Source organism: Asparagus officinalis, chromosome 8 (assembly GCF_001876935.1).
Source record: "Asparagus officinalis chromosome 8, Aspof.V1, whole genome shotgun sequence".
NCBI lineage: Eukaryota > Viridiplantae > Streptophyta > Magnoliopsida > Asparagales > Asparagaceae > Asparagus > Asparagus officinalis.
Window position 1 is genome coordinate 95970223 of NC_033801.1, and position 27977 is coordinate 95998199.

The 27977-nt window shown below is 32.5% G+C and overlaps 1 protein-coding gene across 1 annotated transcript in view; it reads left to right on the plus strand.

Moving 5' to 3' along the window:
* The window catches only part of LOC109820163 (phosphatase IMPL1, chloroplastic), a 33799-nt gene that overhangs the window by 4668 nt on the left and 1154 nt on the right, over window positions 1–27977 (plus strand). Inside the window, exons 5-9 of the mRNA XM_020386265.1 lie at window positions 6665–6753; window positions 8256–8313; window positions 8412–8464; window positions 9461–9559; window positions 9650–9763. Of these exons, the coding sequence (XP_020241854.1) occupies window positions 6665–6753; window positions 8256–8313; window positions 8412–8464; window positions 9461–9559; window positions 9650–9763 (413 nt within the window). The remainder of the gene's footprint in view (window positions 1–6664; window positions 6754–8255; window positions 8314–8411; window positions 8465–9460; window positions 9560–9649; window positions 9764–27977) is intronic.

Genomic DNA, 27977 nt, shown 5'->3' on the forward strand with positions numbered 1-27977 from the left:
GCAAAAGACCACCAAAATAATTTTATCATTGAAATAAAACCAACAATAAATAATAAATATTCTCTATAATCCAAAAGTCAATATTCGTCCAACTAACTTGAGAGAAACAAATATTCCTCAACACAAAATAAAAGTCAACCTAAAGGGAGATATTCCATTATTACAAAGCTTCCAAATATCAAATAACTATTAAAGACTTTTATTCAACCTTCACCTAGAAGAAAATAGCAATTAGCAAATTTTATTTCTTGCCCCCTCTTAAGGATTTGCAAACCATGAACTCCACCTAATCCTGAGTCTCTGAGAAAAATGCGAATACAACACAATGAATTCACAACTCAATAAGTGGATAAATCCATACATTAAACACTGATTTTGCAAAAAGTAGAATACTTTGGCTTGATAAGCAAAATATTAGAATAGTAAAAAATCATCAATGAGCACACAAACTTGATACAATATCTTTAAAATAAAAATTCATGAGATGGAGAATAAGTACGTCACGTCTCAATGCGGTCAATGCTTTATACTTCGGTTGACTTGGTAAACTCCACAATTATTAAGCCCATGATTTTGGGACAGTGAGACCCAAATTTAGGCTCTTAGTGCTAAAATGAAAAAAAAACTTCATAAAGGCACATTGAGCCATGTTTAGATGACTTACTTATCTCCAACATATACCAGTATATTGACTTGAGATGCATATGTTTTAAGAAAAATGAACAAAGTTCATATAACCAAATATTTATAAAGAAATGCCAAAGACCAACCAATAGTGAAATCAACTACATATGCATCTCAACCTATTACTATATGAAAATGACATGATTGTCGACGAAGTAAAATAAGCATAAGCTTATACCAAAATATCCATGAGCATCACAAAATCAAACTAATCAACAAATGATATACTAGTGAATCATACAAAGGGTATTATATATCAGGAACAAATCCACGTATACTTAATTGCAATTTTATATGAAAAATATGTAGCACACAATGCATAAATTCACCACTTACCACAAACCCAAAAGACAACCAAAATACCACTCACGATGCCACCTTGGAGATAGTCAAAACCCCTAAAAAAATTGTAAACCGGAGACTCAAACACCTACTTAAATAATCAATGACATAACACACTATATAATTAAAAAGATACTAAAATCAACCAATATACCCTACTGTACCCTATAGTCATGGTCATGCATTGTATGCATAACAATTTTATAATGGAACCCATAGTCATATGCTAAAAAATAAATGGTCATGTATAAGACGAAAACAGAATGTATAAAGACGAAAACAAAAGGGAACATAACCGAACTTCGGTTCTACCATGGCCATGGCCTCAAACAATAAGGTATAGACATATGTTTCTAAGTAGGGAGAAAAAATATACCTTGACTAATGTTCTTGATCCCAAAAACCCAACTGATAAAGACTTTTTTCCCCCTTCATGTCGTTTGCTCTAGAGATGAGAAACACAAGAAACAATAAGTGGCGGCGACATGAGATAGGGTTCTCTCTTATTAATATACCATTCCCTACAAACCCCCTCGACAAACTTCCATATACAATAAACCCCCTACAGATTTAAATTAGATATCTTATAATAGCTATTTTTTTGCATAAAAGACCTTTATAACTTAATATTTATAATATAGACTTATTATCAATAAAAAAATTAGGGATGTTACATAGTTTACCCCTTAAAAGAAGTTTTGTCCTCAAAACTTGAATATGCTTGAGTCCACTGTTAGATACAGATATTTTCATTCTTCTCATCCTTGCACTTCAAAGTTGGTTCTTTCACTAAATAATAACTTTTTTCATTTTACAAGACTTTTATAAAGAAAGTATTGCTTGATCATAATATTTGCTTGACTCAATCAAATGTAGTCCTCGATCTTTGTCCAACATAGTCGTCACTCATGATGTTTGATACTCTATTGGTATCAAATCTTTCATGATCTAACGATGATCATAGTTTACTGTATGATTGAGGTCAAGTATGTACTTTTTTTCATTTAATGTTACTGCATGTAATACATTGTGAATCTTTGATAAGTCAAGAGGCAATGCCATTTATTTGCTACTGCTCCAATCCTCCTAAAAATCTTAAAAGGTACCATTATAGCTCTGAATCAATAATTCCTTAATTCCAAATATTATTATTTATTTAAGAGATCATATTTTAATGAAGATGTGATCTTCTACGTCAAGTTTCGAATTTAACCTCTTATTATTTTCATATTTCTTTTGCCTACTTGAGCTGCTCAAAGTCAATTACAAATTAATTGACTTTTCTCAATATTAATCTACTCTCAATATTAATCTACACTATCTTAGAAATTATAAATCTTCTTTCTCCTAATTATTCCCAATACAGTGTACCTCAGGGAATATATTGATATAGGATAAATAGCTATCGTTATATGCAACTCTACCAAACTCAGATATTTCTCGATTACCTTCCAAATTCAAGGCGCACACATTCTAATGTATGTAAAAGCCACTCTGATCATCCATATGTACATGAGAAGATTTGCTAAAGATCAATTTCTTGTCTCCAAAGCATTTTTTTTTACATATAAAATTTGGAGCTAAACCTAGAATATATAATAATCATTGATATCTCTAAAATCACAAAGCACCTTTGACATATATTAAGCAAACTTCTCAAGAGAAAAAGTTATTTCACAAGGCAAGGATTGAGTCGATCGATTATTAACTCTCTTAACAATTATTTAAGTAATATCAACCATATTGAATCCTAGGAAGCTCTATTACAAAATCTGTTGTCACCTCGTAACTTGATTTCCATGGATCTAAGATTTAGATCATATATATATTGTTATAACTCACTCAATTCAAGCTAAAAGATCTTAAGGTAAAGAAACACTATTTCTAGTCTATAAATACAACTATCAATATCAAGCTTTATCAAATCCAACTATATATGTTTTGGCATCTTGATTGAAATAGTAATACTAGCATTTGGCATTGTATTCAAGATCTTAACCACCACTTTTGACTTTACAAGATAACAAATATTAAGATCATATTCTCTCGTCATCTCCATCCAATTTCTTTCCCTCATATTCATCTTCTACATGGTAATATATGTACTTAAGATTTTCATTATTAATGTGCATGTCAAATATATACTCATAATGATAATCATATCTTCATTAACAAGAAATCATGGGACTAACTCCAAATTATACATGGGATAATTTCGCTCATAACGTCAAACTTCCTAGATGCATATACTACTATATTTCCATATTGTATACTAACACACCTAAGACCAACAAGAGAAACATCACACTGTATACCACAAATCTTCCCGATCCAGAAAGAAATTGTAAGAAATTATGCATATAGTATCCTTCAACTCATGATATTCCTATTCTTAAATCTTGGTCCATTAAAATAAGTTATATTTTCATCATACATCAATACATTAAGGACCATTATATCAAAAAGACATAAATTAGATGGTATATGAGGCTTATGTACCTAAAAATCAAACTCAGATATATTAGAAGCTAATCCAAACTCATGGGTACTACTATATTGGGGTCCATTTATAAGAGAGAAATTACAAAAAGACATTGGTCTATAAAGAAAGAAAATAAGATAAATACTGTTACCCTTAACATCTAAACCATAGTTATATGTGATCATATTAAAAGTAACGTATAAAGGCTATTTACTAGGTAAGCAAGACAATAAAAGAAATTCTCCAAACATTTTTCACATCTCTTCAACTTTGACACTGATTGTGTTTTGGCAAACATTGTGAGAGTGATCTCCATAACCTTTTGACTCTTGGAACATATATCAATATCATAAACCAAAATTATAAAAATAATTTTAACATCTTAAGTTGTGTATAACATTTATCCACTAATTTACCTCATAATGTAGTCTTAACTAACATAGCACAAAACAACATTCAGGTACACATCTCCTAGTCATGCCTTGTGCTACCCGGACTATACTTTCAACCTCAAAAAAATCATACCATTAACTCTAAAGTCCATAGCTCCAAGATTATGAATGGAATCATACTTAAATATACTATAATCCTTTGGTCAAAAAATTCATCATAATGTTTTTTTAATTGTGCTTCAAAATAACTTATCAAATTCCATTCTATTCATCAAAATTCAATATCTTCTTTTTATCACCAAATCGTCTTCCAGTTCAAGCTGGATCTACAACCAAGCTCTGTTACCAATCTGTCACGATCCCAATTTTCAAACCTAGAAGGAATATTGGAGTCGGAGTAAACCTGTGAAAAGTCCTCCAAAAATATACATTCATCAAAAGACCACCAAAATAATTTTATCATTGAAATAAAACCAACAATAAATATTTTTTATAATCCAAAAGTCAATATTAGTCCAACTAACTTGAGAGAAATAAATATTCCTCAACACAAAATAAAAGTCAAACTAAAGAGAAATATTCCATAATTACAAAGCTTGCAAATATCAACTATCAAAAACTTTTATTCAACCTTCACCTAGAAGAAAATAGCAATTTGCAAATTTTATTCCTTACCCCCTCCTAAGGATTTGCAAACCATGAACTCCACCTAATCCCGAGTCTCTGAAAATATGTGAATACAACACAATGTGTTCCCAACTCAATAAGTGGATAAATTCATATATTAAACACTGATTTTGCAAAAACTAGAATACTTTGACTTGATAAGCAAAATATTAAAATAGTAAAAAATTATCAATGAGCTCACAAACTTGATACAATATCTTTAAAATAAATATTTTAATGAGATGGAGAATAAGTAGGTCACGTCTCAATGCGGTCAACACTTCATACTCTGGTTGATTTGGTAAACCCCACAATTAATAAGCCCGTGGTTCCAGGACGATGAGACCCAAATTTGGGCTCTTAGCGCTAAAAAAAAAAACTCATAGAGGCACATTGAGGCCTGCTTAGATGACTTACTTATCTCCGACATAAACTAGTATATTGACTTGAGATGCATATGTTTTATGAAAAATGAACAAAGTTCTTATAACCAAATATTTATAAAAAATGCCAAAAGCCAACTAATAGTGAAATCAACTACATATGCATCTTAACCTACTATTAAATGAAAAAGACATGAATGTCGACGAAGTAAAATAAGCATAAGCTTATACCAAAATATCCATGAGCAACACAAAATCAAACTAATCAACAAATGATATACCAGTAAACCATACAAAGGATATAATCCATCAGGAACAAATCCACATATACTTAATATAATTTTATATGAAAAATACGCAGCGCACAATGCATAAATTCACCACCTACCACAAACCCAAAAGACAACCAAAATACCACTCACGATGCCTCCTCAGAGCCACTCGAAACCCCTAAAAAATACATATAAACAATGATCAATACTATTGTAAACTGTCGACTCAAACACCTACTAAAATAATCAATGACATACTTATAATACACTATTTAATTAAAAAACACTAAAATCAACCAATATACCCTACTGTACCCTATAGTCACTGCCAAGCATTGTATGCATAACAATTTTTATAATGGAACCCATAGTCATATGCTAAAAATTAAATGGTCATGTATAAAGACGAAAACAGAAGTATAAATACGAAAACAAAAGGGATCAGAACCAAACTTTGGTTCTACCATGGCCATGGCCTCAAACAAGGAGGTATAGATATATGTTTCTAAGTAGGGAGAAAAAATATACATTGACTAATGTTCTTGATCCCAAAAACCCAACTGATAAAGACTTTTTTTTGCCCTTCATGTCATTTGCTCTAGAGATGAGATTCGCGAGAGACAATAAGTGGCGGCGACGTGAGGTAGGGTTTTCTCTTTTAGTACACCATTACCTACAAAGCCCCTTGACAAACTTCCATATACAATAAACCCCCTACAGATTTATATTAGATATCTTATTATAGCTATTTTTTTGCATAAAAGACTTTTGTAACTTAGTATATACTTATTATCAATAAAAAATTAGGGATATTACAAAAAGATTTTATCTGGAAAAGGGCCGGATGTTGAAGCAAATTGCCTTAAGTACCAGAGGGTTACTGTTAACAGTGAGCATTACCAGCTTGGTTACTGTTGCCTATGAACAATACCGCACCGTCACTTTTTATGAACAGTACCATGGCAAACAGTAAAAAAGGTTGGTTTTTTGAGTCTATGGTATGTTTGAGGTCAAGTTTTCTAGATTGAAGTCCAACGAAGATCTCGAAGTCAAATGATGTAGAAGTCAAAGATATGTTGAAGCCATCGATGTCATCAAAACTACCGAGGGGAGCATGACGGACGTGCATCCCCCTCGACGGCCATGAGATGTAGAAAGATGAGAGAAGTTGTCTAGAATCAAGTAGGCTCTGATACCATCTAGAGAAATAGAAAAGACATAAATATTATTCATTTAACCCTAGTCTATCTTAAATGAAGACTAGGTGGATATTATAAAATAGGTGTGTAATAAAATCATATATAATCACATCTCATAGTATCTCATAATATCTGCTCAATACTAATAATATCTAACATTTGCAGCCTTTTGCACTTCTGTTTGCCCTTTTCACATTTTGGTACTTGCTTTGTTTCTGAGCTTGAGCTTTTTCTTGATGTTTAGATGGAACAACGAATTTTGCACATTGTTATCCAAGCTTTGCTGTTTCAGTAGGAGTCCTTTTCCGTGGGAAGCCGGCAGCTGCATCTGTGGTAATTACTTTCTTTTGTTATTCATACTTCTAATTAAATATCTTTATGTCTCATTTTGGGGTGCAAAAGGAATATATTCAACATAATAAATTCAGCCTCTAATTCTTGGTTGATACTGTTTTTTGTTTTTGAAAGATACAGGAGTTCCAGGAATATCATTAAAAAATTTGGCTTGGGATACTTGTTAATTTTCTTAATTTAATCACAACAAACAGGATAAATATATATTCATAATATAAGGTTAGTTTTGTTTTGGGTGAAAATTCAAATCTTGTCAGAAGTTATGAATTACTTTGCTTTACACTAATTACAGGGCTTGAATTTGAATCCAAAGACTACTCAATCCCTTACCAATAAGCCATGTATTACCATTATCAGCTTCTTGCATTCCACATGAAATAATTAGACGCTGGTGTTGATTACTTTAGATAAAATAAATGGTCTAAATGAACATCGAAAGTTAAATTATGAAATATTAATGAGAAGTTGATTCCTACGATCCATAATTATGGAATTAATCTTAATCTAGTTGTTGAACTTCCGACATGCTGGGTGCTTCTAGTGTCACAATGTGTAATTCTGAAGTGGTAATTTAACTTTATTGTTTTCCTGCTTCAGCTGTGTTCCAGTTATTAGATTTGAAGGATTTTGTGGAGCTAAAGGTCTTATACATAAATTTATATACACACTGTTATAAAAGAGTAAGTCCTTAACTGTCTTTTCATTGAAGTGTTGAGAGATTTTCTAAATCTATTTTTAATTCATTTCAAAATTGTAGTGATATCGAATACCGTTTTCATTCACAATTCATTACACAGTACTTAGAAAATTGCAGATAAGAAATGTTGATTTTCTTAAATCAAACTTGATCTGAAGGAAATGAACAAAGATGACTTCAAATAAAGAAGCTATGTTATGTATAGTCATTTTGGTCGAGCTCAGTACAACGTAAACTTCTTAAGTTTTACTTTTTCTTTTTTCAATTTTTTGCTTTTATGTTATCTAGGTAGTCTGTTTGCTCTGTCTAAATAGATTTAAAAGATCAATTATTCATAGAAGTACTAGTATTCCTTTGGCAAAAATTAAAAGAAAACATTTCATGCATATTGTGTCCCCTCATAAGTCCTCTTCTATATAGTTTCTTCCTATGGTATTCAACTTCTCCTTTACCTCTATTTCTTTGTAGGCCCTTGAAACAAAGATCAACGTCCAATTTGTAGCTTTATGCTATTTGTTTTCCACTGGATAGACAAAATACAGTCTGGAGAAGAATTTAATTCAAAGGACTGCACTCAAATCGAGTGTCTATAGTTTCAAAGTTCTTGCTTATACTTATGGCCTTTAAATATTTCAGGAGTACACAATGTTTTTTTCATATGTCGATTATTTAGTATTGAGGCATGATCCAACTCTTCATTGTCACATAAACACTTGAGTTTCTATCTTTGAGAAATCACATTTACTCAGATTTGAATATTGCTTGATATTTTTTGTCTTTTCAGGTTGAGTTTGTTGGTGGTCCTATGTGTTGGGATACTCGCACATTCTCTGCTAGTTCATGTAAAGACAGTCCCCTTTCAAGCTAGTCCATTGATGACAAATCATTTCATACTTTTTTCTTGGCTAGTTGAGTAATTAAGAGGATCCTCTATGTGCAGGTGGTGGAGCCTTTTGTAATGGAAAAAAAATTCATGTTAGCCAGACTGATCAGGTATTTGATGATTTCTTATTTTTGAAGGTCTCTATGATTTATGTACTTTATTTGACAGTCAGTTGCTGCTAATGGAATTTGGATATTTCACCTTAAGTGCATGTTACTTAATTGTGAAGTGTTGAGCTTGACAAATGACAAGAATTCAAGGAATTAGAACTTTGTTAAAGGAACGGCTAGCGCCCAATCACAGTAATTTTTGATAAATGGTGAAATTATACTACTGGTGGAACCCCTTTAAGATATCTTCTTAACATACTGCCTGAAAGCAAATAAACACTAGTAAATATGGTCACAAGTACAGTTTACGTTTAGAAATCATTAGTTTGTTTAGTTATCTTTACCTGGAATTTCTTTTACATTCCCGCATCCATAACTTTCTTCATACTTCGTAGAATGGGTGGTAGTAATGTTTATTGGAGATCCTTTGCTTGGAAAATTGTGAAACAAATGGAAATGATTCTTCAAGTATTTCGTTCTGATAAAACAGCAGAGATGCCAAATGAAGATAAGCATGAGAATTTAACCTTTTCTCGCTTCAATAGGTTGACACATGAAGACATCATATATTAGTTAGAAAAGTTCAGTCATCCTGGAGTTTTCTGTTGAAAGGGGTGACTTATTAGCAATTACATTGTCAATTTTCGTTATATAAGCATAAACTGGGACAAAAAATGTTGTCAAGCCTTTGGATCATGCAAATGACTAATCATACAAATTGGGATCTCTTATCACACTGCCACCAACACAGTCTTTTAGAAGATCTAGTGGCAGTGCAGTACACTAAATAATGGTTGGAACTAATTTGTTGAAGAATTACTCCTTCAGTGTGCCATTACGGGGAATTAACATAAGCATATTGAATTTCTAGTATCTTTTTATTTACCATTATTACTTACTGTTGCATATCTTGTGATAGTTGCAAGCATGATAATGCCTTAATTGTTATATTCTCTCTACTGTTACTTATCATGATGTTGAATTATTCTCACTCAGATCGAGCGATCCCTTCTAGTGACTGGATTTGGATACGATCACGATGAAGCGTGGGCAACAAACATTGACTTGTTCAAGGAATTTACTGGCAGCAGCAGGGTAAATAGTTGTAATATTATGATGTCCTGAATATGAAATTTTCATGTACATTGATATCAGTCTATTTTGATTGTTGGTTGCAATTTATAGGGTGTGAGAAGGCTCGGTGCTGCTGCTGTGGACATGTCTCATGTAGCTCTGGGAATTGTTGAAGCCTATTGGGAATATCGGTTGAAGCCATGGGACATGGCTGCTGGTGTCTTGGTAATAACTTTTCTCTACTCTATAGTCTATACAACTTCGGCTAATTATCTTTAGTTCATGGTAATTTAGATATGTAACCTTCAAACTTTTATTTTAAAATTACTGTCCAAAACATTCTGTTTTTCAATGAACCTCTTAATTCATTCCAAAACCTTTAGTTTATTCCTCAGAATAGCTGTTAGTTTCGAGGCCTCTTCTTCCTCCTCCACCCAACCAAAATCCATTAAGAAAACACAACAATATATCCCCTTTTCTCTCTTTGACCACCCAAATAGGGGGAAAATAGCTTTTAATGAGCAAAGTATAACACCTTATAAAAAAGTATAACTCTTTATGACTAAAGTATAACTCTTTATTGTTATAATATAGCTCTTTATTTGTTCCGGAACTACATGAAAGAAATTAATATTGTGTAATACGCCGTCAAGAAAATTGCTGAAGAAAATAAAGAAATATTTAATTTCAAATGAGCAAAGTATAACACCTTATAAAGAAGTATAACTCTTTATGACTTAAAGTATAACTTTTATTGTTATAATATAGCTCTTTATTGGTTCCAGGACTAGATGAAATAAATTAATAGAGTGTAAAATGTCGTCAATAAAATTGCTGGAGAAAATAAAGGAAGATTTAATATCCATTGGTCTAGTTAAGAGAAGAATATGAAAGCTTAATAGCTATTAATTTTTGATTGAGCAAGTATAACACTGTATTTGAAAACATGGCTTCTTATGAGCAAAGTATAACATCATATACAGAAGTATAACTTTTTACGACTAATGTGTATCTCTTTATCGATGTAGGATAGCTCTTTATTGGTTCTGGGACCACTGAAAAGAAATATTTAATGATTGCAATAGAAATTACATTAAAATTAAATTATTATTTTTTATTAAGAGAAATATCAATGAAGGAGAGATTTTGTTAGGAAGAGGGGAAATTAATGGAGGAAAGATAGATTTTGAAGAAGATAAATATACTAAATTGGACTTTGGGGAGTGAGGGGAGCAACACGTGAAAATAAATTTCTCCTTGCATCATCATTAATGCGATGGGAGTGGAGTGCGATCGCTATTTAGAAGGATAGGGGAAATGAGGGATTTTGGATTTGTTTTGGGAGATCCAATATAAAGTTTGAGGGTACACTACAAGTTGGGTTTGAAAATAAGTCATATGGGATATTTTGGGGGTAATGAATGTTTATGGAAGTGGGTGGGTTTTAAATAAGTTTTTTTTTTTTTGGGGGGGGGGGGGGGGAAAAAAAAAAAAACNTTTAAAAAAATTTTTTTTTTTTTTGGGGGGGGGGGGGTAAAAAAAAAAAATCCCTTAATAAAATAGGATAATTGAGTCATATTCTAAAATTGTAATTGTTTCAGCAAGAAAACTTGGAGAATATTCCAATTAGAGGGTGGAAGGAACCGAAAATGGGGGGAGAAATAGGAGAAAAGAGGGTAAAAGAATAATTTAATTGATTAAATAAGATAATCGAGTTATTTAAAAGTTATAAGCATCTCAACAGAGGGACAAATTAATGGTTTTGGCATAAGTTGTGGGGTAACTTTAGAAATGTCAAAGTTTTATGGGGCATGTACTAAAACCTCCTATTGTTTTATAGCATGAAAAGCACAGTTATCATCTAATAATAAATTCATATTCATTAACCTGAGGTCATGCAAGTGTTTAGTAAAATTATAGGTCTAACACCAAAGGATTATATTAAGTAAAATTATTTAACAAAGTTACTTAAGCTTTTATGTTACTTGGAAATAATCATAGTAAAAGGTGGGCTAATTAGCACCCAAATATCGTATAATTTATATTATTTTGCACTTATATATCCTCACTTGTTTTTGGTAGCACATATACCTTGAATTTTTAAAAATTAGCACTTCAGTACCTTCTGTTATACAAACATGAGGATATTATTCCTGAATATTCTCATGTGATACTCACATGCTAGTTTTAAAAACCTTTTTATCTTTAATGTTTGCTGAATTTACTGTTTAATCTATCCTAATATTATTTTAAATGAACTGGGAGAAGTATCAAATAGTATTCGAGTAGGTTTACTACTAAATTAACAAAAGCCCTATTTGGCAAAGAGTTAATGAAGAATTGAAGAGAGATTAAGGAGAACGATTAACGTAGTTAGCCCATTCGATAATCCGAAGGACTAAATTATTAACTCGTTAAATAAGTTTTATTTTAGCCATTGTGATCATTTTTAGTATTTGAAAATAACGAGGATTTTGACTAATTTTTTATAAATAGAAAGGTTAGCTCTTAATTCTTTTAAATAGGAGTATTAGTAAACCCCTCATTTTAAGAGGTTAACTCATTTTATTCCCTCTAGAGGGGTTAGTTTAACCCTTCTGTATATTTTTCGTTTGACAAATTAGAGGATTAACTCACATTAACACTTGTATGAATTTATTGTGTTTGATGGGTTATGAAGGGGTTAAGTCCTTAGTGTTGGAAATTCATGCTAATTACATACAAAATACGCAACGGAAGACTGTATGTATAATAATACTAAGCATGTAGAGAGCATGAAATACAAGCTAAGATCATCCTAATTAAATCTAACATAATCCTTATAATAAAGAGAGCAACCGAGAGCTTTGAAGGCTTACTTTCGTAGCGTGATTCGATGGTAGATCGAACAACCCCTAGCTCGTTCTCCTAGTTATTGTAAACCTCCTTGTAGTGGATCTCCAAGTTTTCAAGTGAGCTTGATAAAATCAGAGTCTTCTTGAGACACAAGGCAAGATATCCACCTCGGGGTACTTTAAAATCCCTTTAAAATCCTACTACTTCCTATTACTCAAAGATTGTTAGAGTTTAGTAAGAGATAGAGCTATCTTTTATTCTCTTATGGAATAAACCACTTAGCCAATTTTTCATTAATCTCTCCATAAGAGAGCTCATATATATAAAGTGAGATATGTTATGACTCATCTCATGAGTCATGCCATGAGTCATCTAAATATAATGATTCTTTTCATGAGTCATGCAATGACTCATCTCATGAGTTATGCAAAGAGTTATGAAGAATCAAAGCTATGTGCTAAAACCATGTTCCCAAATCATACCACCTTAATGACTCATCTCATCTCATGACTCATTAATCAAGGTATAATGAAGTGTGTATTTCATAAATAAAAATATCATATCAATACGGTATTTCATAAAATATGGTATTGCGTAATTTTCCAATCATTAATTAATAAGTCATCATATGACCAAAAAAATCAATGAGTTGACCAAAACTCAACTGTTGACCAACAAGTCAACCAGTTGACTAAAAGTTAACTTTATGAAAAAATACTAGAATTCATTTTTTAAGCACATAGCATTCTGATTTTACCGATACATATAATCGTTTATGTGTATACAATGAAAATCATATATGAGCAACAAGTTGACTTTTGGTACGAGCAATTGCCTTTGTGAATGGATCTGCTATATTATCTTTTGTGTCTATTCTTTCAATCTTGATCTCTTGGCAATCAACTATCTCCCTGATCAAGTGATACTTCCTCAGAATGTGTTTGGACTTATGGTGAGACCGGAGTTCCTTTGTCAGACCTATTGCAGTATTACTATCACAGTATAAAGGTATTGGATCTTTAATGGTAAGAACAGCTTCCAGCTCTAAAAGGAATTTTCTCATCCAGACAGCTTCTTTGGCTGCATCATTTGTCGTAATGTATTCGGTTTACATAGTAGAGTCTGCTACTATGTCCTGCTTGGAACTTTTTTAACTAACAACCCCTCTATTGAGAGTAAAAACATATCCTGAAACAGATTTACTATCATCGATATCGCTCTGAAAGCTAGAGTCGGAAAAAACCTTCATTTGGAGGTCACTTTTACCGTATATCAAAAATAACTATTTAGTCATTTTCAGGTACTTAAGTATATTTTTGATCACTTTTCAGTGCTCTTCTCCATGATTAGATTGGTATCTACTTACCAAACTGAGTGAATAAATGATATCCGGTCTAGTACATAACATTGCATACGTGATCGATCCTACTGCTGAGACATAAGGAATTAGACTCATGTGTTTTCTCTCTTCATCAGTCTGGGGAGACATCTTTTTAGAGGAAGATTCCAGGAGATGCAGATACGAAACCTTTCTTGGATTTTTTCATGCTTAAGCGCTTTAGCACTTTACCAATGTATCTAGATTAGGATAATCCTAATATCCTTTTAGATCTATCTCTATAGATCTTTTAGCACTTTACCAATGTATCTAGATTAGGATAATCCTAATATCCTTTTAGATCTATCTCTATAGATCTGAATACCCAGTAATGTATCTAGATTAGGATAATCCTAATATCCTTTTAGATCTATCTCTATAGATCTGAATACCCAGTATATAGGATGCTTCACCCAAATGTTTTATGAAAAATCTTTTTGATAGCCAAATTCTATAGATCTGAATATCCTTTTAGATCTATCTCCATAGATCTGAATACCCAGTCCATAAATAGCTTTAAGCAACTTACATGCTTTTTCACCGCTCCCACGGACTACAAATTCCTCTGGTTGAGACATATATATGCATTCTTCTAAATTACCATTTAGAAATACAGTTTTGACGTCCATTTACCAGATCTCGTAGTCATAGTGAGCAGTTATAGCAAGTAGGATCCGAATAGACTTTAGCATAGCCACTGGAGAAAAATATTTCATCGTAGTCCAAACCAGGTCGTTGACGAAAACCTTTAACTACCAGTCTAGTTTTATAAGTCTAGTTTCCCATCTACACCCAATTTTTTTTTAAATAACCATTTGCAACCTATGGGTATCACCCTTTTAGGAGCATTGTCTAAGATCCATACTTTGTTGGTGTACATAGAGTCTATTATGGATTTTATTGCATCATGCCAAGCAATAGAGTTTCTACTTTGAGAGGCTTGCTGATAACTCAAATGTTCGTTATCATCTATGACATGATCTAACATGCTACCTTCAACAAGAAAATCATATTGTCTCTTAGGTGCATGAGATCGCCTTGGATATTTGCGAAGTGGTTGAGGTTCTTCTGGTACAATTATATTTTTTGGTTCTACTAAATTATCAATATTGATTTGTATCTCTAAAATTTCTTTCAGTTCTATCATGTTCCCACTAATTTCTTTTTCAAGAAATTCCTTCTTTAAGAAGGTAGCATACCTAGAAACAATTATCTTTTATTCATCGATGTGGTAGAATTGATATCCATGGAAATTCCTTGGATATTTTACAAATTTACACAATACTGAGCGTGTCTATAATTTTTTGGGATCTTGCTTTTTTACATAAGCATGACATCCCTAAATTTTAATATAATTAAGATGCGGTTTTATCTCATACGATATCTCATATAGCGGTTTAGGTACTGGTTTAGTAGGAACCCTATTCAGTAAGTGTTGTTATTTCCAACGCATATCCCCAGAATGAAAAAGGTAACTCAGCATTACTTATCATGGAACGTACCATATCTAATAGGATACGATTCCTCCTTTTTGACACGCTGTTAAGCTGTGGTGTAAATGGTGGAGTAACCTGAAAGAGAATCTCATTATCTTTTAAAAACCCTAAGAATTCTGATCTTAAGTATTCACCTCCTCGATCCGATCGGAGAATTTTAATTTTCTTGCTCGTTTGGTTTTCTACTTCAATTTTATACTCGATAAATTTCTCAAATGCTTCAGACTTGTGTTTCATCAAAAACACATGTCCAAATCTTGAAAAATCATCAATAAAAATAATAAATTAGGAGTAGCCACATCTGACCATTGTAGACATAGGACCACATAACATCACTATGTAGCAGTCCTAAGAGTTCTATAACTCCTGCTCCAGTTCCCGTAAATGGAGTCTTGGTCATTTTGCCTTTAAGACAAGACTTGTAAGTATCATAAGACTCAAAGTCAAATGGATCTAAATATCCATGCTTATGTAGCTCGCCAAGTCTTTCTTTATTTATGTGACCAAGTCTACAATGCCATAAAAGAACGTCATTCATAACTGATTGCTTTCTTTTATTAGTGTGATGAGTATTCAGAATTGTGTTTTGATTAAGAATATATATGCCATTACACGATGTTCCATAAACAATCAACTTTTGATTATATATGATATTCATAACATTGTTCTCCAACTTAAACATATATCCATCTTTATCTAATAAAGATATTGATATTATATTACACATCATAGTTGGTACAAAATAGCAGCTATTCAAAATCAAAATATTTTCATTTGGTAAAGCTAGATGAAAATCCCCAATTGCAACTGCTGTAATTATTGCACCATTACCAACTTGTAATGTCATCTCTCCAGCACTAAGCTTTCTATAACTTCTCAGCCCCTGTAACAAATTACAAATATGAGATCCTGCTCCGGTATCTAATACCTAATATGTAGGATTTATAGAAAAACAATTCTAAGTAACCAACGCACCTGAAGATGAAGCAACAACTTGCTTCTTCTTGTTGAGTGAGGCTAGGAATTCGGGACAGTTCCTTTTCCAGTGTCTTGACTTGTGACAATGGAAACATTCTGCAGTCGTCATTTTTGCCTTCCTTTGTCCTTCTTGACAGCCTTCTTAACACTTTTTTTTGGTTTAGTAATTTTTTCATTCCCTTTTTCTTGGCAACCAGTTTGCTAGAAGTGAAAGAAGATTTTCCTATAATCAAGGCTGGTGTTTGTCTCTTTTTCATAGAACTTTCCTCCTGTCTTAACAAATTAAGCAGGGCAGGAAGAGTGGGCTCCAGATCCATCATCAAGAACTGTGATATGAATCGGGAGTAGGCTGGTGTCAAGGACTACAGAACGATATATGTATATCTATCTGCATCTAGGCCTGCGTTCAAAAGTTCAAGCTCATTGACATAGGCGATCATTTTGAGGACAAGGTCCCCAACAAAAGATCCCACAGTTATTTTCGTCTAGAACAAATTCCTAGACACCACATACTTCATTTGTCGCGGATGCTCGTCATACAGTTCTTCTGTATTATGAAATATGGATCTGACATCCATATTCTCATGTTACCTCTGATGGACCAAATTCATAGAGGCAATTGTGAGGCATTGAGCAAGTGAACAATTTCTATCCCACTTTATGCTGATTTTATTGTGATATTGTCCACTACAGTGGGTTTTGGGCCTAGAACGGGTTCCAGCGTTGTGAGGACATATGCTATTTTGTTATAAGTTAGGGTAATTTTAACATTCCTCAACCAGTCTTTGTAGTTAGGACCGGTTAATTTATTTTATTCTAGTATGAGTTTTAAGCCAGACATAATAGTCTGAAAGAGAAAAAATTATTTTAGCAGATGTTCAATACATAAACTAGATTTGGTTTATTTTTTATCTAAGTTATGCCTTCCACTATTTTTCAAATATCTCAAAACCTTTATAAGAGGTGTTCTAAAAACAACCCTTTATTTTCAAGTGGGATCAAAATCCAATTATCATTGAATGTATCAACCTTGACGATGACCAATAAATCGTTATACTTAATAATTAGTAGACAATTTTTGTCTTTTACATTCTTATAATTCTTGATATGATTTTGCCCCTAGTCTTTTATGACCTTGACGATGGCTAACAAATCATAAAATGCTAGTTAAGTTTGGACCCATCATTTCTTGATTGGTTTAAATTTGACTTATGCATACTCTTGACGAATGCCAACAAAGTTACATAACCAACTTAAGCTATCCTTATATCTTATATACAGATGAAACTACTTAGCCATAGAATAGTATTGCCTTGACGATAGCCAACAAACAAAGTATTTATAAGCTTAGTAGTATTCAACTGAAATGATGGAGGGCTACAGACGATTTCATAAATTTTTTACCATAATCAAACTTGATATAGTTTAAAGATGCTCTATATTTATATTTGTAATAATTAAACTAGCCAGGTAAGTACAAGATTGGTGGGAGGGTTCCGAGATATTTACCGAGAATATTCATTGGACCTTAATTAAGTAACCACCGCTCTTTAAGACTATAGCGCGAAAGATTGGGCATCACCCTTAATCTTAAGTTGGGTATCATCCCATGAGCTATATCTCATAATTACTTTCCTTGACATTAGTTAAAAGTTCGTTCTAAATACATTTCTTTTAACTGCTTTAGGTTTATTTATCTTTCACACTAACGCTATGTTAATATCGGTCTCTAAATACATTTCTTTTAACTGCTTTAGGTTTATTTATCTTTCACACTAACGCTATGTTAATATCGGTCTCACCACTCTATGGTCAATAAACTTTATTTATCTTTCACACTAACGCTATGTTAATATCGGTCTCACCACTCTATGGTCAATAAACTCTTATTGTCATGTCTCACAAATTTTAAAATGATTTTTTATAATAATAAAACTATTTCTCTAGTGAGATAGAGATATAAACTTGCAGATATAGCACCCAATTGTATTGACATCTACAATTGGGACACAACCAACATATCAACATATGTAAAATCAATATGGAATGGTAGTGGATAACTAAAGGAATAAAATACGACTACACTAATTATATTTTGACAAGCAATTTGTAACTCTTTGCAGTGCTAGCTCTCTTACAAATCCTGTATTATTACAATCACATATTCATAGGACGTGCAAGCCCCATTTATTATGGAAAAACTATCTCATAGGATGAGTAATAATATTACATTGAATGTAAAATAAAAGCTATAAATGAAATAACTTAACTAAACAACCATACCCCCCCACACACACTCGAACAATGGCTTATACCCGTAGGCGTAGCCCATGATCGGTGAGCAAGTGCCTAAACCTGTAGGTGTAGCCCATGCTCGGGGAGGGAAGATGTCATAAATAATATTACATTTCTAGCTATATTACATCAATACAATAAATGCAAGAGAATTGTTGTCCACTACCTTTCATAAACATAACATCCACGCAAGATGATATAAAATATATAACTTAATCAACATTAAGAAATATGCATCTATCTAGTTATGCAACAAATTAAAAAACTAGATAACATAGGGATTATCCTAACTCAAATAGGATTATCATGCTTCTAACATACAACTACACTAGTTGTAAATAAGTGTTTTGTAATTTATACAAGTGTTTTTACTCTTAAAAATTTATGAACCAAAAAATAATATTTTTGAATCAATAACTAGTATAACTAATTACAAAACAACTTGTATTAATTAACTGGTTTCATCTACACTAGTAATTAGAATCAAGAATAAAGTCCTCCATGAGTTAGATGAGCATGTTAAGATTTAATTAGATGGAACCATGGCTCTGATACCATGTTGGAAATTCGTGCTAATGACATGCAAAATACGCAACAGAAGACTGTATGTATAATAATACTAAGCATGTAGAGAGCATTAAATACAAGCTAGGACCATCCTAATTAAATCTAACATAATCTCTATAATAAAGAGAGCAACCAAGAGTTTTAAAGACTTACTTTTGTAGCGTGATTCGATGGTAGATCAAACAACCTCTAGTTCGTTCTCATTGTTATTGTAAACCCCATTGTAGTGGATCTCCAAGTCTTCAAGTGAGCTTGATAAAATCAGAGTTTTTTTTGAGACACAAAGCAAGATATCCACCCGGGGTACTTTAAAATCTTACTACTTTTTTACTCAAAGATTGCTAGAGTTTAGTAAGAGGTAGAGCTCTCTTTTATTCTCTTATAGAAAAAATCACTTAGCCAAGTTTTCATTAACTTCTCCATAAGAGAGATCTCATATATATATAAAGTGAGATATGTCATGACTCATCTCATGAATCATGCCATGAGTCATCTAAATGTAATGATTCTTTTCATAAGTCATACAATGTCTCATCTTATGAGTCATGCAAAGAGTCATGAAGAATCAAAACTATGTGCTAAAACCATGTTCTCAAACCATACCAGCTTAATGACTCATCTCATGACTCATTAATCAAGGTATAATGAAGTGTACTTCATAAATAAAAATACCACATCAATACATTGTTTCATAAATATGGTATTACGTAATTTTTCAATCATTAATTAATAAGTTATCATATGACCAAAAAAATCAATGAGTTGACCAAAAGTCAACTGTTGACCAAAAAGTCAACCAGTTGACTAAAAGTTAACTTTATGGGAAAAATACTGGAATTCATTTCTTAAGCACATAGCATTCTGATTTTACCGATACATATAATCGTTTGTGTATCCGGTGAAAATCATATATACGTATCAATCATACACATTTAACTCTATAAATTGTATTTCATAGGATTTAAGTATGCGCTTGGTGTGACTCTAGGGCCCAACTTAAGACTCGACAGTGGATCATATCCACAAGTACGATAAAGGTGCTAGCTACACATGAAGATTATCCGGGTATCAGTTGTGATAAATATCTGCAAGATGCTTACATAATTTTATGAGGACCACTCAGTGATAACATTGTACAGTCCGGTCTCTTCGTCAAACAATGTCAAACTATCGAGCCAAGGGTATGGAAAATTGTCAAACCCTAATAGCTTGATTAGTGTTTGTTGATATTAAACTCATAACCTTTTAGATCAAGCTGACACCCAGTTTATCTTATTTATCTTGACCAATGATTTTCAGGTTATAATTATATCAAATAATCTTATGACATCAACCACCTATACAGTGAGAGACGAACCCCATTTTGGCATCTCAATATCTATTTATGTCTCGAGATGCACCCAACAAAAACCGTTATGCACAACTCAATGAGAACTGTGGTTAGGTAAAAGTCTAAGTAGACCTATACTGACATGTAAGATATTGCATTCATACATCAGGTCAAGAGACTACTATGTACTATATCAATTGAGAACTTCTATTTGACAGTTAAGTATAATTAGTAACTAGACGTTCTCAGTGAGTCGTTCAGTCAACTCATTCACTAATGAGTCACATGTATACTATATCTTGTCAACTCATTCACTAATGAGTCACATGTATACTATATCTTGATGTCTCACATCAATGATCCAAGAGATGGATCATCATCTGTATACTATATCTTGATGTCTCACATCAATGATCCAAGAGATGGATCATCATCCTACCAAAGGAGAAATTGAGTATATACTAGTCTTCCCAAAGTGATGATGTCCCATTTCTACACTTCATCGACTAGGAACATTTTAGAATATACGTTGGTGACAAATCAGATCTATTCATTACGATTATATCCGAAATGTCTGATAGCCTAGTATCATTCTAATGACTTTATCTGTATTAAAATACTAGATAAATCTGACCAAAATAGGATACTATCATTTTGAACAAGGATGTTATATTTATATAGGTGCTGTTACAATATATAATTATTGCCTGTAGGGCACCTATATCTAACACTTAAACCCTCACTTAACCTGTTACCAAATGACACCTTAGACCCCGTTTGGCAAGGGGTTAAGAGAGGAGTAAGGCAAATGGTTAACTTCATTAATCCATCATGAAGGGTTAAAAATAATCTAATTTTGTTTGGATTAGATAGTTAAGACGAGGGTTAAGTCTTTTGTGTTTGGCAAATAAAGAAGGGTTGAGGAGATTAATCGCACTATCTTTTTAAATACTAACTTTACCCTTATTGAAAATTTACAAATAATTATTTTATTAAAATAAAATAAACTAATTTACATAAATTTTAACTATAAAATATTATCATTTCTGAATTATTTAATAAAATAATTGTTCAAAAGGCAGAAAATATATATTATTATTTTCGTGTGAAATAAAATGTTACACAGCGATAAAGAGCTAACAATGGCTCCTTATCAATCAACTGATTTAGCAAAAAGATTGAGTATTCAAGAAAATAGTAACAATTTACTCAATAATTCTATCCAAAATTATAAGTTTGCTAATATAAAAAAACAAAAGTTTACAATCTAAATTCCTCATTATGGTCAAAATTCAACCTCCTTGCAGATTAATATTTGACGTAATCTATTGATATTAATTATTCCAAAGCTGAAAAGCAATTCTGTTGCGAAGCTGCTCGGCCCTTAAACTCTCATCTGCACCAACCATGTATTGTGGGTCATCTTCTTCCCCCTCATCTTCATTCTCATTCATCTCAAGTCCATTGATCATATTAAAATACTTGTTATTTCCCCGATGCCTTGCAACAAAATTATGTGGAACACGACAAGCAATGACAATTTTAACTTTGAGTTTTGTAAGGATAAGGAGCAACAACTTTCAAAATTTTGAATCTTTGCTATAAAATTCCCCATGCCTTTTTAACTGCTTTACGTAGTTGAGCATGCCTATGATTAAATTTGTCTTTAATATCTTAATAGGCTTTAGCAGTAGTCCTATTTGCAAAATGTCCAAGATAGTAGCGGGATCCATGATATGGGGCGATAAATTTTAGAGTGTTAGCATATCCCGAGTCAACTAAGTAAAATGGACCAACACATTTAAATTATCTAAAATTAGTACTAATGCAATCCAAATAAATTAAAAAGAAAAATATTAAAATTTACCTTCAAGAACATTAAATTTATCATCCTCCAGTGTTGCATGAAGGATTGCCATATCGGATGTTGATTCCTCCCATCCAACGGTAACATAAAGAAAAGTGATCAAATGAGCATGCTGCCATTACATTTTGAGATATGATATTTTTTCGATTACGATACCTGTTGTATTTTTTTTCTTTACAATTACGGGATATGAGATCCATCAATTGCTCCCAATGCTTTCTGCAAACACAAAAGAAATATGGAGTTCTGTTATACAGACATATGTACACGTACACATTTAAAAGAAGTCCAAATATTTGTTCCAAATATTTGTTAAAAATCTACCTTGAAATATGGAAAAAAGGGGAATTTTCTCGAATCTTAGGATGAACATTTACATCGGGCAAAGGGAGTTGGATATAATCTTTGCTTCAAAGAAAATATTGCAGTAAACATAGTATTATAATGTGTGCTAATAGTCTCTCCTAAATGTTGGAATTTTTCGGCTAATACTCGATTTGAAAGGGCATGTGAAATTTCCGTGTAAAAATATGCACAATTGCTCATTGTAGCTTCAATATCTAGTTGGTCTTAAAGCATTCTCAACTCGAACATTTTTAAGCAAAGGAATTGCCTCAGAACTTATTCGGAGGCAAGAATATAAACGATCAGGATGTCCAAATCTTCTACAAGCATATGACTAGAGAATGACTTAGTACGACATGGATGAGGAACTTGCTTCATAACATTTGACTGGTGATCGATACTTGTAATCATCTCGCTCCACATGTACTCATCCTCTCATCATCATTCAAAAGCAACATATCTATGTAATCATCTTCGTCATCAAGTGTGTCATCGCTTAGTTCTCTAGCAAAATCTTCAAAGGAATTCATCTTCAACCAAATTAAATATTAAATAATTAGGCAATTGTTGTAAACAATAGCAATACAATGTTAGAAGCTTAAGTTTTTTGAAAGCAAGTAGTGTATAATAAAAAAAGTTTCAAGAAAGTAAAAATCTCACTGATAAATTAAACATGTTCTGTATAATATTTGCTCTTTGTGTAGGCAAGTTACTGAAAGCCGTTGACATTTTTTATGTCAGTTCTTTATGAATGTGTGGAACAATGTTATTCTTTGGTTGGGGTTCAAGAAAATGAGCTGTATATGGTCTATATTAATGGGTCAATTTGCTAATTGATTGGTGGGAGGGGGGATTGACATTTGAGAATATGGTGGAGAGGCTAGCCTTATCTTTTACTGTTTATCGCATTTGGCATGAAAGTAATGCCAAAATCACCAAAAGCATACATGCATATTTTCAAATCTAACGCAAAATAAAAAATAATGTAACTAAAAGCTAGTGGACTTTTATGCCAGTCTTTCTAATGTTCCAAGATAGACATAGATACATTTCAATATCTAAATAAAATTTATGTATCATCATGCTTTCCTTTGATATCTATGTTCCTGAACTATATGATGCTTGACCAGCCTATAAAGAGTTTGCAATCTCTTATGAGCAACTAATCATGAAACCATCCAGCAGAAGAATTAATAATTTCCCACCAATGTTACGGAAGGCGGTAGGCAGACTAGGCATTTGAGCCAGCGCCTAGCGCTTAGATATCTAGGCGTATGCCTAAGCGGCGCCTAGGCGTTTGACTATTTTTAAATTATTTAATTATAATAATTGATAAAAATATATATTAAATTCATATAAATTTGTAAAAAAAAAGATAGCAATCCTAGATCCACAATAACCCATGCATACTTATATAATAAATAGTCAAAATTATAACTAACAAGGTTCGTTAGGAGATCTAGGCGTTGAACCCGTCACCTAGAGCCTAGGAAATTTTCTTTTTTATTTTTTAATTGCAATAATTAATAGTAAATGTTAATGTTATAGAAAATTTAGATGTTGGACTAGTGTCTAGGCGGATTTCTTTTTTCATATAAGTGGTAGTCGATGAAGTTTTGCTGAAGGTCGAAGGAGGCAGTGAAGGTGTTCATATTTGGAGGTTAAACAAGTTTGAAGGAGGTTAGAGGACGTGGATGTTGCAACACAGAAAATCACGGTCAAGGCCTAAAGGGTATAATCCATGTAAGCAGACAATGCTCCCATAAACACTCGTAAAATCTAGGTGGCAGCCTGATACCGCCATGGCTCTAGGCGCTAGTTAAACGGCCAAGTTACCGCCTAGGTCTAGGCGTACGCCTAGGCAGATTAGGCAGAGGCTTTTTGAAACAGTGTTTCCCACTCACAAAATTGCTGTGTATTTATCTAACACAAAATCATCCAACATAAAAAAATTTAATCTAAACATAAGAAAAAGTCATAATTTGATTGCCTAACATAAGAGAGTTACTGTTGGAACATCACTGACTTCAACTAGAAGCATAAAAACATACTAATAAACTAAATATGAGGGCACATATAACCCTATTATTAGTCTTGAGACTTGAACATAAAACATCATTTCGAATAAAAGTTGTGTTTTCCTTGACGAATGACCCCATCTCCTGCATATTGTTGTCATGAGCTTGAGACATACGTGATTTGCGATGTCTGAGAAAACCCTTGTCATCTCGGATGATGAAAGGCCTCGTATTGGGCATGGTGCATTTGAGGTCGCTATTGTTGGAAATAAGTTGTTGATGGATAGCCAGACGTTGCATTTTGCAGATCCATTTGTTTCTCGAGCCAAGATAATAGCATTTGCCCATTAAACATATTAACAACATACCTGTTTTCCTTCTTCATAATAGTTTCAACTCCTACCACAACTAAATCATTAGTTATACCTTCTAATGTCACTATCTTTTCCATACACTCTTACATTTTATTAGTAGGCAACCCTTTTCTAGATTAGCTCTTTTGTAATTTCAAATTCTTACTTTTGGAACTCAGTCATTTTTGATAAACCATTTTCAACTTCAGTACCTGAAAATGTATGATGACTGTGGCATAGGTGAAGCATTTTTAATCTTACGCTTTGGACCTGATGGTTGAGCATGACGATTTATGCTCGGAGTAGAAATAGGTGTTGGTTGTGACTAAGGTCGTGTCTCACTAAAATGAACTTGTGTCCCTTGCACTCATTGTACCTTCGCTGAATCACTCAAACCTATCTCATTATTCTTTTGCCCTTCAATCTCCTCTAATTTATTATCTAAACTAGAACTTCCTTCACGCTCGTTGAAATTATCAGTAGTGCCAAATCACAAATACCCTTTAGATGTATTACCTCCACATAGAAAATCCATTTCATCAAACCGAGGGAAATGTTTGTTCTTAATTCTTAGATACTCATCATTGTCTTGTGATTAAAAATTCATAATAAAGAAATCATAGTTTTAATTATATAATATTCGAATTTTAATAATATCATAATATAAAGATAATACCTTTATCAATGCCTCCCAATCTTTTGAGGTAGGTGCAATCACCATATTTTTACCTTCATCCCAAACCCGATTTATTTCGAAGCTTGTAATTAAGGCAATATCGCTTTTTCAAAAATTTAGAGCGGCTTTGCATTTGTGGTTTGCCTCTGTCCTTTTGTCCGGTCCTATCTTTATACTAAGAAACTTTTTGTCATTGCTCGGTTGTGAAGGGGTCTCCATTCCTTTAAGAACCATTTCCTTTAATATACCCAACAAACAATTATCTTCAGTTATAGTCCAATTCTTTGCTCGAAGTCTTGACTGTCCACCTTCAATTTGAGTCTGTGCTACCATGTTCTTTTTAGCCATTCTAAATTGTTAATGAAATATTTTGAAAAAGTTAATCAATTGAATAATAAAGTAATAAATTATAGCCTAGATTTATAGGAATTTCAACATGCTACTATCTTTTGATATCGAGTTGACACTATAAAGCAATATGAATTCAAACTATAAAACTGGTTGTACATGGACTTAGCTTTAAAGGAAACTCAAATTCAATTACAAAATTAATTTGCAGCTCCAAGCTATAAGAGATACAATTCAGACCTACTTAGATTATTTGTTTATACCAAAAAATAAGTAACCTTACAACACAATCAATAAACTATATTCTTGAGTTTGACATCTTCCTCTAGTAAAGCTTATAGTCTCTGTCACTTCTCTCCAGTACATAGAAAGAATTTTCACATGCTCTAAGTAAAATTGCAACACTAAAATCTTTGGTTCATTTCAATTTGCATGCAATCTCGCAAAACTAAATTTATTAATATCCTAAAATTTTCTGGTGTACTAGATATTATGTACTAGACTAATTCATCTACACGAATTAATCTACATCTTCTGCTGATGCAACAAATCAGATTTTCTACATAATCACATGTATACATATATTTGCATTCATTCCTAACAAAATTCTTATCTGCCTAACAATCGATATCCTGTCTCGAAACAATTAGTTTCAACAAGAATTTAATCCACATCATCTTGCATTTAGTCCGAATCCTCACTAATAATTTTACTCTCTTGTTAATAAAGATTCATTACATAGCTAGTATACCTGATGTCCAACAAGTAATCTGATGCTACAAGTTATGTAATATCAAAATCATAAGGCTATTTCAAATCAAATTAGTAGATAACTACAGGCTGGCTCATGTCTTTCTTTCTTATAGTGGGTTTTCCCTTAAGGAGTGGAGTGCGCTAGCCAAGGTTTCCTTCGTTAACAAACAAACTGAAAAAGGAAAAAAAAATGGAAAAAGAAAAAAAAAACAAACTAGAGCAGAATGTTATTGTTTCTTTGATAGTTCCTCCAGGGACCATCAAGCAAAAAGAGTACCCAAGGATTGCGGCAGAGATCAAGGTCCACATGTAGACTAATTTCACCTTGTGACCTGATAGCTCATATCTTTGCAAGTATATATTCTATTTTATAAAATTTTACTGCAAGTTCTTGTCATAATCTTCCAGGTAACAAATAAGCATGAAAACTTTCGTCTCTCCATCACATTATTTTCTTATCTATGTAAATAAATTATATTTTACCATCAATAAAGTACAGATATAGACTTGTTTTCTTATCTTTGTAAATAAATTATATTTTATAATCAATAAAGTACAGACATAGGCTGTTTAAACAAAAGAATAGAAAAATAAAGATTCATTACATATAGTACACTTAATATCTGACGAAAAATCTTGTGCTACAAAACATGTAATAACTGAATCATAAGGTTATTTCAAATCCAATTAGTAGAGAACCATGTAACTGTGGGCGGAGCAATTACTTGTTCCATCTTTTGACAAGTAATAGTTAACCCGTCAAATGACAGGTTAACTAGGTTGTTGGGCTCACGTGCAGGTTTGTTAACCCGTGGTCTTTTCTTGTTGTGTGGGTATTTAATGAAGGGTTAAAGCCCCATGACCATTCAATTAACCCCTTGCCAAATGAGGATTTAAGGATTAAAAGGTTCTAAAATTAGCATGTGGGTTCAATGTTCAAAAACACGGTTTTATTATCCGTGCAGTCCGAGAGCGAGTCACGATTAATTGGATTATGCGCCGATTAATCAGATTATGCGGAATTATGCGTTTTTGAATTTTTTTAACATATATTTATTATTTTTCATACATAAAAATGTATATAATTCATAAAAGATAGAAGATATACTAAGAAAAATGCAAATAAACATGTGAGATTGAGAGATGGGGGAGGCCAGCAATTTTTTAACATACATTTATCCTGCTGCTACAGTCACCGTT